The following is a 13,680-nucleotide window of genomic DNA, read 5'->3' on the forward strand; positions in this document are numbered from 1 at the left end:
AAGGGGAGAGAGAGAGGTGAAACAGAAGAGAGAAGAGAGATGGAGTCACCTGCTCTACCAGAGACAGAATTCCCTCTTCACACATCCACAGCATTGCTTTAAACCTGTGTCATTGAACAGAAGTAATCCAAGTAATATAATGGCATTTTGATATGACTAAAACAATGAGAAGAATGGAAAGATACCACAGTTTGAGGAAAGGAGGGCTTAGTCAGGGAAGGCCTCTTGGAGGAAATGTGCCTATGACCTATGTAAACTGACACTGCCCATAAATACTTTAAGAAGCAGGGTGGTCTGGTGGCTAGAGCCCGGGCCTGGGACCTGACAGAGCTGGATTCTAACCCCGGCTCTGCCACCTGCCTGCTTTGTGACCTCGAGCGAGTCATTTTGCTTCCCTGGGCCTCAGTTTCTTCAACTGTAAAAAGGGAACTCGATCGCCATTCAACCTCCTACTTAGGAGGTGGGTTCTAATCCTGGCCCTGCCGCTTGTCGGCTGTGACACGTTGGGCAAGTCACTTCTTCTCTGGGCCTCGATGACCTCATCTGGAAAATGGGGAGTGTGACTGTGAGCCCCACGTGGGAAAACCTGATGACCATGTGAATTGCAGCTACTGAGTTTTAAGTTCCTCCCTCCCCTCATTGGTTTTTCCCGGAGTGCACGGGGTGTGTTGGCCCACAGGATCATGATTTCCACTCCCCAGGTCCGTGGGACTCCCAGTTACAGCCCTCTGGAAAGGGGCAGAAATCTTTCCCAGGCACCGGGTGGTGCCTTCTGTCACAAGCTGGCAGCACTTCCAATTAGCACCAGATCAACCTCAATTAAGCCATTTCCCAAATAATTGTCCCCAAGTCCAAAGACCTACAGTTGAAAAGAGGAGCGGACTCACTGGGTGAGGAAATAAGCCGAGGCTGGATTTCAGCTCTTGGGTCCTGACCAGCCTTGTTCATTCATTCATTCATTCATTCATTCATTCATTCATTCATTCATTCAGTCGTATTTATTGAGTGCTTACTGTGTGCAAAGCACTGTACTAAGCGCTGGGGAAGTACAAGTTGGCAACATATAGACGGTCCCTACCCAACAGCAGGCTCACAGTCTAGAAGGGGGAGACAGACAACAAAACAAAACATATTAACAAAATAAAATAAATAGAATAAATATGTACAAGTAAAATAAATAATAACCTTGTTGCGGTTTGGTTAGGGGGCTTGATACTCCAAAGCAGAGGGACCCTAAGCCTGCCTCCATTTAAAATGTGGAGCTAGGAGCTCAGGGTGGAACATAAATGGTGTCCGATCTGATTATCTTGTATTTACCACAGTGCTTATGTGCTTGGCACGTAATAAGTGCTTAATAAATGCCACAGTTGTAGTTATTATTGCCAAGTCAGGGAAAGTGCTTGTGGGAATGTGATTTTTTGCATCCCCACTAAACAGAAAGGCAAATGGGTGGGTGTATCTATGGCAATAATCATAGTAATAATAAAAAAAGTTGTAGTATTTATTAAGCACTTACTATGTGTCAAGCATGGTACTAAGCACTAGAGTAGATACAAGATAATCAGATCCAACATGGGGCTCTCAGTCCAATGAGGAGAGAGAAACAGGCATTGAATCCTCAATATTTGCAGATGAGGAAACTGAGGCACAGAGAAGTGAAGGGACTTGTTGAAGGTCACACAGCAGGTTAGTGGTGGAGCCAGGACTAGGACCCAGGTACTCTGACCTCCAGGCCCAGGCTCTTAAATCAGAAATTGTGTTGGAAAAGTTAAGCATGGGTTGTTTGGAGCCTATTTCATTCAATCGTATTTATTGAGCGCTTACTGTGTGCTAATCTTCTGGGACCAATATTGTTCTACCAACCTGAAGGCTGGAGATCAGTCAGTCAATCAGTGGCATTTATTAAGCGCTTACTGTGTGCAGAGCACGCACTAAAATGGCTTAGCGTAATCAGAGAGCTTATCAGCCCACTCTCCAGAGTTCTGTGCAATTATGGGAGCCCTCAGCTGAGCCGTGGCTATGAAGTCAGTGACGGCAGTAATTCCGTCTCTTCTTTTAAGTGGAGTTGCCTCAGTAAAGCACAGAGTCACCCGACGGGTGAAGTCTTGGTGTTGGGGTTATTGCCCTGATTGAGGAACTGAAAATGGGGAAGGTGGCACAGGAGGGGCATAATAATGGCACTTGTTAAGTGCTTACTATGTGCAAAGCACTGTTTTAAGCACGGGGGAGGATGCAAGGTGATCAGGTTGTCCCACGTGGGGCTCACATTCTTAATCTCCATTTTGCAGATGAGGTAACTGAGGCACAGAGAAGTTAAGTGACTTGCCCAAAGTCACACAGCTGCCAAGTGGTGGAACCGGGATTTGAACCCATGACCTCTGACTCCCAAGCCCGTGCTCTTTCCACTGAGCCACGCTGCAGGCAATAGGTCAATCTGGAGTTCTTGGAAGCAATCCGAAATCAAATTCTAATTTCAGTGATCCCTGTTTTTTAATGGTATTTGGTAAGTGCTCACTATGTGCCATACACTGTACTGAGCACTGGCATAAGAACAAGCTAATCAGGTTGGAAATCGGTCTTAATTTCCATTTTGCAGATGAGATATCTGAGGCCCAGAGACGTGAAGTCGCTTGCCCAGGGTCACACAGCAGATAGGTGACAGAGCCGGGATTAGAACGCATGTCCTTCTGATTCCCAGGCCCGTGCTGTAGCCACCAGACCATGCTGCTTCTATCCCTAATAATCCAACTTTTTGGAAGCCCAAACAAAGACCTTGGCAGATTCTTAAGTGTTATTAAAAACCTAGAAGGAATAATTTGAGTTGTTACGAAAAACAGGATTGTTTTTTGAGTTATAGGATAGTCAAATGATTAGCCATTGTAATCATCAGTGGTTGTTAACTCACTGAAAAGTGATGGAGAAGCTGAGTCCTTGGAAGGCCAGAGAAAAATATTCAGTGGAGTGTTTTCTTCAGAGTGTGGGAGGAAAGCAAGCTTTAGAAAAATGATTACATGTCCCAGAGTGGAAATGTGGCCACTTGCCTGCTGTTGTGACCTTGGGCAAGTCACTTCATTTTTTCTGTGCCTCACTTTTCTCAGCTGCAACATGGGGGTTCAATCAGGCAGTCAATTGTATTTATTGAGTGCTTACTGTGTGCTAAGCACTGTACTTGGGAAAGTAAAACGCAACAATATAACAGACACGTTCTCTTCCCACAATGAGCTTACAGTCTAGAGGGAGAGACAGCCATTAATATAAATAAATGACAGATATGTTCACAAGTGCTGCGATGCTGGTAGGGATTCAGTCAATGCCTGTTCTTCCTCCTACTCAGACGGCGAACCCCTTGGGGGACAGAGACTGTGTCTGACCCTGTATCTACCCCAGCATTTGACACATAGGGAGCGCTTTGACAAACCCTGTAAAAAAAAAAAAAGCAGTAGGTGATCGATCAGTTAATTTGAATGATTTGTTAGCAGAATTGCTAGAGCATCTACTAGGGACAGGAGAACAATGTACTAAGTGCTTTGGGGACTTACAGATGAAGGATAAAATGAACTGAGTACAGTCCAGTGAAAAACACAGATCAATATAAATTGCTTCCATTCTTTTGGATCCAGTTTCATGGGACCTCCTGTTCAGGCCCCCAAAATGTAGGATTGGTACCCACAGGTATATCGAGCCATAAGTATGGATTGTACGTATTTGAGTACTTTAGAGGATGACGGTTCTTATAATAAATACCAATTTACTTCAGATAATCAAGGCACAGGAACAGTGTCAGTCTGGTTGGATTGCACAGTATTTATCGTATCACACATCTGTGGTGGCAAGCCCATCAGCATGTCCGAACTACATGAGAGTGACAGTTTCTCTAAACCCCTGACTCCATAGAAGCATCTTGACTCAGGGGAGGGCGAAAGGTTGCTAAGGTCTCTCAATACACCACATAGTAAGAGCTAGGGAAGGCCATGGGGCTGACAGGGGGAGATAGGAAGCGGTCCTTCCTGAGGTATCCTCTTCCCCCATGGCCACTTGGACGGAAATAGCACAAGAGCCCATCAGGGAGATCAGTCGTCAGCTCCCATGGCAGTTTCCCCAACGTTTCTCTTGTTTCCCCATCTCTGTGGTGTAAAATCTCATTTCACAATCCTGCCTCCACCTTCTTCATTTTTAGGTAGTTGTGGGATTTACTGGGCACTTACTCTGTGGTGAGCACTGTGCTAAGCGCTGGGGAGGATTGAAGATAATCACATCAGGCCCAATCTGTCCAACCCAGGGCTCCCAGCTTAAATTGGTGCTGTAGGGCAGCGGAGTGGACAGTCACATGGAAAAGAGAAATTACAGACAACGAGCCATTTTAAGAGACAAAAAACAGTAACAGAGAGTGTGGACAGCAGCGTGGCATAGTGGAAAAAACATGGGCCTGGACATCAGGCCCATTCTAATCCCGGCTGTACCGCTTCCATGCTCTGGGACCTTGGGCAACTCACTCAACTTCTCTGGGCCTGTTTCCTCATTTGTAAAATGGGAATTCACCACCTGTTCTCCTTTGTATTTAGACTGTGAACCCCATATGGGAGAGGGACTATTTCCAACCTGATGGTATTGTATTTACCCTAGTGCTTGGTACATAGTAACATATAGCACCGTCGTCACTTTTATTATTGCTGTGTAGATAAGCTACTGTTGGATGGGGCAATCCTACTCTTCCTCCCTGCTCCAAACCCAGTCCCTGGTTCCAAACTGCCACACCTCCAACATGTTTGTTGTGGGCAGGGAATGTGTTTACCCACTCTGTTATATCGAACTCGCCCAATAATAATAATGATGGTATTTGTTAAGCACTTCCTGTGTGCCAGGCACTGTACTAAGCACTGGGGCGGGTACAAGATAATCAGATCAGGCACAGTCCCTGTCGTTCATTCATTCAGTCGTATTTATTGAGTGCTTACTTTTGTGCAGAATCTCTGCCCCACATAGAGGTCATAGTCTTAATCCCCATTTTCCGGATGAGATAAATGAGGCCCAGAGAAGTGAAGTGATTTGCCCAAGGTCACACAGATCACTGATGCAGTGATTCCCAGGCCCGTGCTCTTTCAACTAGACCAAGCTGTGTCTCTTTCTTAATGGAGATGAAATACTCTCCAAAGTGCATTATTGTAAACCTGCTAATTAGTCACGTGGCATTCTTTCCTATTCCCTGCAGTAAAGGCCTATGCATACAGTTTGCTAGGAAGAAATAGAGCTTACTATTCTTGTTGAAACCACCCTGACTTCTTAGAAGGTAACCAGGTACCTAAATAAATAAGGCCAACCTATCGCGTTTTAGCCCTCATCCAAGTATACGTTGATATTCATCTTGGGCGAGCGGTTATTTGCAAGGCTGCAGTAATTCACTGAAATGCCCCTCAGTAACACTTTGTAGAGCGAGCGGTTATTTGCAAGGCTGCAGTAATTCACTGAAATGCCCCTCAGTAACACTTTGTAGGGCGAGCGGTTATTTGCAAGGCTGCAGTAATTCACTGAAATGCCCCTCAGTAACACTTTGTAGGGCGAGCGGTTATTTGCAAGGCTGCAGTAATTCACTGAAATGCCCCTCAGTAACACTTTGTAGAATTTGTCCTTGGTGGTCAAGAAGCCTGAATCCCGTCCACCCACTTGGATATTTCATGATTCCTTCTTGTGTTCCCTGCAGGAACGTTTTCAAGTGAAGAACCCTCCGCATACCTACATTCAGAAACTGAAAGGCTATCTCGATCCAGCGGTAACCAGGAAGGTAAGCCGGACTTAGTTTCCATTCTTTTTGTTTTTGCTTCCTCCTTGGCAGGCAGAATCATCTTGCCTGAGAAGAGTCTTTCCTTCCTTCCGTACAGAACCTCTGCCAGGGCCTCCGAAGAAAAACAACTCGGGTCAAAAGGGCGACACGAAAGCAAGAGGAAGGGTTGAATGGGTCTTTCATTCAGTCAGTCGTATTTATTGAGCGCTTACTGTGCGCAGAGCACTGAGCTAAGTGCTTGGCAGAATACCGTATAACAATAAACAGACACATTCCCTGCCCACAGTGAGCTGCAGGGCAGAAGTATGACTGGATGAAAAGTGGACAGAGGTTATAGGATTGTTGCCTTTTCCTGTTGAGGGAACAGAGAGAGCATGACCCGGAGGCGAGGCAGGTCACGGGAAAGACACGCCTGGAGGAAGGAGTGGTGGTATTTCAGATCCTGGTGTGCTTTCAAGGACCTCAGAAAATGATTTAGGTTTTGTCCCAGCTGTGCGCTCATATCCTGGGTCGCTGCCTTTAAGCAGCTCCGTTTCCCCAAGAAGGTAAGAAGAGAAGAGTCACTCCGGTTCTCTTTCTTCCCTAACAGGCCTGGCTTTGTGCTGCCACACAATTGGTTTGAGCTGGAGCTTGGAGTAGAATGTGTAGCCTGGCACCGTCCTTCCGGGCCTTGGTTCAGTTATAAGCGGCCACGGGACTCAGCTGTTCAGCACCAGAGTGTGCCTTCGTGCAACTCCTCCCTGGACACAAGAGACTCAAGGCTTACATGGGGCCTCGGGGGGCTGATCCCTGCCCAGTGCCAGGGGGCAAGGAAGCCCTCACCTTCTCTCCTCCCTGACCCAGTGCCCCTGTGGGGCTGAGACCAGACACAGGTCTCAAACCTTCAGAGGGAATTTCCAGAAGAAATTCCCCCAAAATTGTCACCAAGAAGCCAGGGACTGTATCTAATTCTCATCTATTTACTTGTTCCAACACTTAGCAGGGGACTTCTCCCACATTAGGTGTTCAGTAAATACTACCCAATGGACAAATGAAAAAAGTTAGTGTCCGAGGGGCCTTGTGTTCCAAGAAGACTTTCCAGTCTAGCAATGCTCTGCTAAATTTATGTTCTTCTTTGAGAGGCGGCATGGCCTAGTGGGAAGAGCACCGGATTGGGAGTCAAGAAGACCCAGGCTCAGATCACGGCTCCGCCACTTGCCAGCTTTGTGACCTGAGGCAAGCCGCTGAAATTTTCCGTGCCTCAGTTTTCTCATCGGTAAAATGGGTTCAAATACCTGTCACCTTTCCCCCTTAGACTGTGAGGCCGTCTGAGGCAGGGTCTGTGTCCAGTCTGATTATCTTAGCGCCGGGCTGGGCACAAAGTAAGCACTTAGCGCTCCACATACAGTAGGCGTTCTATAAATGTCACTGATCATTTTTAAATAATAATAAAAATAACAAAACTTGTGGTATTTGTTAAGTGCTTACTGTGTGCTTGGCACTTTTTTAAGCACTGGGATAGGTATAAGATAATTGGGGTGGATGTAGTCCCTGTCCCACATAGGGCTCCCAGCCTTAATCCCCATTTTGAAGGTGAGGGAATCGAGGCCCAGAGGAGTGACATGACTTGCCCAAGGTCACACAACAGACAAGTGGCAGAGCCAGGATGAGAACCCAGGTCCTTCTGACCCCCAGGCCTATGCTCTGTCCACTAGGCCAAGCTACTTCTCTGTAGCTGCTTCTCTTATCACCCCTATCTTAGAGGGTTTCATGTCAGTAATCTGAATGGCGCGTGGGGCCCTCAGAGCCTCGTCGCCCACAAGGGACTGAGGCGGCAGCACGTCGGCCTTCCGGAAAGAGCGACCACCCCCTCTCAGAGTGATTCAATTCACCCTTCTCAAAATCCTACCAAAACGAAGGCTTATCCTGGCACGTTCTAAATGCACAATCGCCGCGGTTCATCTTAGGCCCCTGGTGTCCAACTGTCGGGGGCTGGCACCCATTTGACCTCCTGCCTCCCAGCCCCATCCCACCGTGCTCCTCTGGATCTTTGTTTCCTGCCCAGAGTGCAGAAAAACCTTCTCAGAATGCCTTTTCCTCCCAGACAAATAATAATAAAACAAAAGACCCTGAGAGGGCCAAGACAAAGGCCGTTTGTTGGAGCTGGCCCCGTTCCTGCCTTCACCTCCCCGGACGCCCTGAATCTGTACCCTCTGTTTCCCCTGGCTCTGTTCATTAGCTCAAGGCACAAAAAAAAAAAAAAGCCTCCGTAACATAGACACACTGCATCAGCCTTCCCTGCTTCCAGTAAGATTCCTGGCAGGCCCAAGTGCTCCCAGCTCCACACAACCCAATTGTGATGTGGAAAGGCAGGGAAGAAGGAGATTTTGTTTGGAACAAGGCATGGTTTGCAGTTAAAATGAGTTTAAGATCCTCAGCTGTGTGGTTAAAAAAGCCAACGAGGAAAAGATTTCAAACCGAGACTGGAAATCCCCGCCAGACCGTCTAGGCTGAGATTCCTTCTTTTAACTCTCTGGAGTCGCTGGATATTTTCTGCCTTAATATTTTCTTCAGATCGAAGGGGAAATTTTCTCATAATAATAGTAGTAATAATAATTGTGGTATTTGTTAAGGGCTTTCTGTGTGCCAAGCACTGTACTAAGCGCTGGGGTAGATAAAAGATCATCAGGTCTCATGTGGGGACAGTAGGTTTTGGATCCCCGTTTTGCAGATGAGGGAACTGAGGCACAGAGAAATTAAGTGACTTGCCTGAGGTCACACAGCAGGTAAATGGTGGAGCTGAGATTAGAATTCAGCTTTTCTGGCTCCCAGGCTTGGGTTCTTTCCACAAGTCCATGCTACTTGCTTTAAAAAAAAAAGACAGTTTTCAAAGCATGTGATATATTTAGGCTTTCTTCCTTAATTTATCTTGATGGCTTAAAACGAAAGTCCCTCGGGCCAGAGAAGGAAGAAACCGAATTAGCTGTCTCAGGGACTTGAGTTTGCCAAGCCAACTTCCTTCTCCACCACGCACTTGTCTGCCCTTTGAGGGGCGAGTCCGTGTCTGGCACCCAGAAATGCCACAAACCACAGGACGGTGGAGTCTCATTGCCCAAGGACAGCTGAACTTCTTCCCTTTTATCCCACTACATTCCAGTGCCCACCTTTTCTCTTCAAGATTTGTTTCGGGGACTTTCCCTTTTATGAAACAAAACAGGGTGTGGTGGTACAATTATTATAAGAATCATGGTATTTAAGTGCTTACTATGTAACAGAGCGCTGTGCTGAACACTGGGGTAGTTACAAGACGATCAGATTGCACACAATCCCTGTCCATCATGGAGCTCGCAATGTAAGTAAGAGGGTGAGAGATCGATCGATCAGTGGTATTTATTGAGTGCTTACTGTGTGCAGAGCTCTGTACTAAGCACTTGGGAGAGTAGAATGTAACAGAATTGGTAGACATGTTGCCTGCCCATAGTGAGTGGTCTCTTCTCCCTGTTTTCCAGGCGAGGAAAATGAAGCCCAGAGAGGTTAAGTGTGTTATCAAAAGTTGGAAGAGAAGGTTGGTTGGTGGTAGAGCTGGGACTTGAACCCATGTCTCCGGACTCCTGGAGTCTTTCCACTGGGCCACACTTTCTCCCTACCCAGGTCTCTACCCTTGCAGGATAGTGCTCTCTAGAGAACAAGGAGAGATAATAAAAATAATAATTATAATGTTAACTGTGGTATTTAAGTGCTTACTCTGCGTCAAGCATGGTACTAAGCACCGGGGTAGACACAAGAACATCAGGCTGACGGTCTAAGTAGGAAGGCGAACAGGTCTGGAACCCCCCATTTTGCAGATGAGGGAACTGAAGCACAGGGAAGTTAAGTGACTTGAACAAGGTCACACAGCAGGCAGAGTCAGGATTAGAACCCAGGTCCTCTTTCCACTAGGTCATGCTGCTTTGTGTTGGAATAATTGTCAGAGGGAGAAAGAAATACCTGGTCTCCCTCCCCTTTTGACTGTGAGCCCCATGTTGGACAGGGACTGTGGCTGCCCTGTTTGTCAAGTATCTACCTCAGTGTTTAGTTAAGTGCTTGGCACAAGGTAAACACTTAACAAATACCACTATTACCAGCAATAAAATTTTTTGCCAGACTTTGTGTTTCCAGAGACCTAACCCATTACACACTCACCTACACACAAGCACATGCACTAAGCTGTATAAGCATCCCAAAGCGAGGAAAACACCCAGTATACTTACTCAGTGAATTATTATTTTTTAATTAATTTCTTCACCCAAAGTGAAACGTGAGAAAGCCCTCTTGAAAAGCAGGAACAGTTTTCATGTTTCATCAAGTCTGCAGTAATTAGCCTGTAATTTTTGCTGTCAATCTAAATTTGCTTCTGAAGGCTTTGTGTTTTGTGTTTTTCTCCCCCCTCCACCTCTCCTTGAATTGAAGAAATTCAGAAGACGCGTCCAAGAATCGACACAAGTGCTGCGAGAACTGGAAATTTCCTTAAGGACAAATCACATTGGGTGAGTGTCGGTCTCCTGAACTCTGATCTCTGGGGACTCGATCGGTGGTATTTATTGAGCGCTTACTCTGTGCAGAGCACTGTACTGAGTGCTTGGGAGAGTGCAATACACAACAGAGGGGGTAGACAGGTTGCTGGAGGGGGAAGGGGAGACCGCAGCTGGGATTCCCACAGAATGTCAGAAGGCGTTTAGAGACATCACTGAAAGGAGATGAAATTGACCATCAAATACCAAAGTGAGACCATCATTTCGGATGTCAAGTGGGTAGGGAGGAGGAGATCTGGAGATTCTCATCTGTAAAATGGGGATTCAAAGTCTGTTCTCCCTCTTAGACTGGAGTCCCATTTGGGGAAGGGACTGAATCCAACCTGATAATAACAACAACAATAATAATAATAATAATAATAGCATTTCTTAAGCTCTTAGTATGTGCAAAGCGCTATTCTCAGCACTCGGGGGGATACAAGGTGATCAAGTTGTCCCACGCAGGGCTCACAGTCTTCATCTCCATTTTACAGATGAGGTAATTGGGGCACAGGTAAGTTAAGTGGCTTGCCCAAGGTCACACAGCTGACAAGTGGCGGAGCCAGGATTCGAACCCTTGATCTCTGACTCCCAAGCCTGCGCTCTTTCTACTGAGCCACGAATGGATGGTTCCCAGGGCGGAAGGAGGGGAGGGTGTTGTGGCATTGACTGGGGGAGTTTGAATCTACTCTAGAAATTACCCCAGGAGACTCAATATCACTTGGCCATTATTTTTTATTTTATTATTATGGTATTTATTAAGCACTTACTATGTGCTAGCCACTGTACTAAGCGCTGGGGTAGATACAAGATAATCAGGATGGATCCGCTCCCTGTCCCACAAGGAGCTCACAGTCTCAGAGAGTGGAAGAATTTGTTCTTTTATTCGTTATTTATTTATTATACCATTGATTGATTTGATCCCCGTTTTACAGATAAGGCAACTGAGGCACAGAAAAGTTAAAGGATTTGCCCAAAGTCCCACAGCAGGCAAGAGGTGGAACCTGGATTAAAACTCGGGGCTTCCGACTCCCAGCCTTGGGCCAACCTGCTTGGCACCTTCTCCTCTGCTCTTGCCACTGCTGCTCCTTGCTAGCCACTCCCCACCCCACTACATGCCCACATTGTTTACCACATTGACTCTACCTCCTCCCCAGCTTTTGAGAATGGCAGGGTACCTGACCCTAGATGGGAACCTGCCTCTTGGGCATCTTACCTTCACTCTCACTGGATAATGCCCGTAGTTGGTGTCGGCAGGATTGAGCATGGATTAGGCCAAATCCTGACCCATTGAAAAGCGAGTTGGGCGCAGGCTGAGATGGAAGGGCCAGGGCCCTCCTCTTCCCTTCTCGTGGTCCATCCCTCCTGATCCCTCACACATATATAAGCCACCTTGGGCTTCTACTGGGAAGAGCCAGACACCCCCAGGGTCCGGAATGCCGCTTGCTTTTGTGTATGTGAAACCCCTTCGTTAGATATCAAGGCCCAAGCCAAGTGATGTTCGGGGGCGAGTCATCCAAACTAGCTTTGGTTTGGGCCAACCCTCGCCCCGCCAACATCCGACCTTCCGCTATCGCGCGGCTGCTGGTTATTCACGACCCCAGAGAACTTTTAGATCATGACGACGAGACAGTTTTTGGATGTCAACAGTAGGAGGGTAGTTTTTTTCCAAGATACATTGGTGCAGATCTGGATGTGCTGGGTAACAGCCACTGGCGTCGAAATATCTGTGCCGACCCTCTCAACTCTGCCCTGCCTCCCATCAGTGAACAATCCCTGGCCCTGGCAGGCCAGGCTGGGGCGTGCCCAAATCCACATTTATGATGTTGGAAAACTGCCCAGAAGGGGAGTACCTGGGGGGAGGGTTCTGAGTAAATTATACCTGCTGTCAGAGTGAGAGAGCATTCCCCTTCCTTTTTTCACGATGTATAATTACCCAATTTGAGGCCTTTTGGTGAATTGAAATCTGCATCTAAATGTGTGCGGAAGGTGGAAATGGAAATAATTTAGTAGGGAAACCCAGATTTGCATGCTTATTTGCACATAATCCAAAATTACCAAAGTATCTGTGTATTCTGTCTGTGCATGTCATGGTATTTATTGAGCTCCTGCTGTGAGCACAGCACTGTATTGAATGCCTGGGAGCATTCATTGAAAATGGAAGACCTGGTCCCTGCCTTTGAGGAGCTTTCAGTCTATTGCCGGAGACAGATAGTCTGCATACAAAAGAAAAGAGGAAGAATGTGAAAAAGGAAGCAAAAAATGAATGTAGAGGGGCAGCAAGCCTTAGTGGAAAGAACACAAGATTGATAGTCAGGAGACCTTGGTTCTACCTCCTGACTTTTATCACTTCCCTGCTGTGTGACCTTTGGGCAGTTACTTAACTTCTCTGTGCCTCCATTTCTTCGTCTGCAAAATGGAAATAAAAAACTTGTTCTCCTTGTTAGACCTTGAGCTGCAGGTGGGACGGAGACTGTATCCAATCTGCTTCTCTTGTATCTATCTACTCCAGGGCTTAGCACAGTGCCTGGCACATAATAATAATAACTGTGATATCTCTTAAGTGTTTACTCTGTGCCAAGCACTCTAAGTGCTGGCATCGATATAAGGCAATTAGACGGAACACAGTCCCAGTCCCTTATGAGTCTTAGGTATTTAGAGAGTAATCGCTTAAAAAAATGCCATCATTATTATACAGAAATAAAGTGGAATTAAATAGTGGATATACACAAGTGTTGAGAGTGACTGATGGAATGATCTGATCAGGGAGATGGGGGTTAATTGGGGACTGTCTCCATCATTCAGTCAATTAATCAGTCATAGTTATTGAGCATGTACTCTCTGCAGAACATTGTACTGGGCCTTTGGGAGCATGCTGTAGCAGTAAAAGATGGTCCTTGCCCTCCAAGAGTTTGCAGTCTAATGTGGGGGGATGGACACAGACAGGAGGAGAAAGGCAAGGAGGATGAAAAGGCAAGAGGGATAAGGAAGCAACAAGGGCCTCTGGGAGGAGATGGTTTGGTAAGGGAGCATGAAGGCCAAGGGTAGAGGGTATGGTCATCCAAACAGGGAAGGGTGGGCCCAATGGCCATTTCTTGATTCCTTTTCTATTCCTTTCCCTGCTTTTTATTTTTCTGATATTTGTTGACTACGTACTATGTTCCAGGCACTGTACTAAGCACTGGGGTAGATAAACGCTAATCAGGTCGGACAAGGTCCGTGTCCCACTTGAGGCTCACAGTCTTAATCCCCATTTTACAGGTGTGGTAACTGAGGCCCAGAGAAGTGAAGTGACTTGTCCAAAGCCACACTAGTGACAAAGCTGGGATTGGAACCCAGGTCCTTCTGACTCTGAGGCCCATACTCTATCTG

The 13,680-nt window shown here is 46.6% G+C and overlaps 1 protein-coding gene across 9 annotated transcripts in view; it reads left to right on the forward strand.

Annotated features, from left to right (window-relative positions):
- FMNL2 (formin like 2) overlaps positions 1 to 13,680 on the forward strand; it is a 224,598-nt gene that overhangs the window by 140,449 nt on the left and 70,469 nt on the right. For all 9 annotated transcript variants that reach the window (XM_038750790.1, XM_038750785.1, XM_038750786.1 and 6 more), the window contains exons 3-4: positions 5,699 to 5,779; positions 10,208 to 10,284. In XM_038750790.1, the coding sequence (XP_038606718.1) occupies positions 5,699 to 5,779; positions 10,208 to 10,284 (158 nt within the window). The remainder of the gene's footprint in view (positions 1 to 5,698; positions 5,780 to 10,207; positions 10,285 to 13,680) is intronic.

This window comes from Tachyglossus aculeatus, chromosome 9 (genome assembly GCF_015852505.1).
Source record: "Tachyglossus aculeatus isolate mTacAcu1 chromosome 9, mTacAcu1.pri, whole genome shotgun sequence".
In the NCBI taxonomy this organism is placed as follows: domain Eukaryota; kingdom Metazoa; phylum Chordata; class Mammalia; order Monotremata; family Tachyglossidae; genus Tachyglossus; species Tachyglossus aculeatus.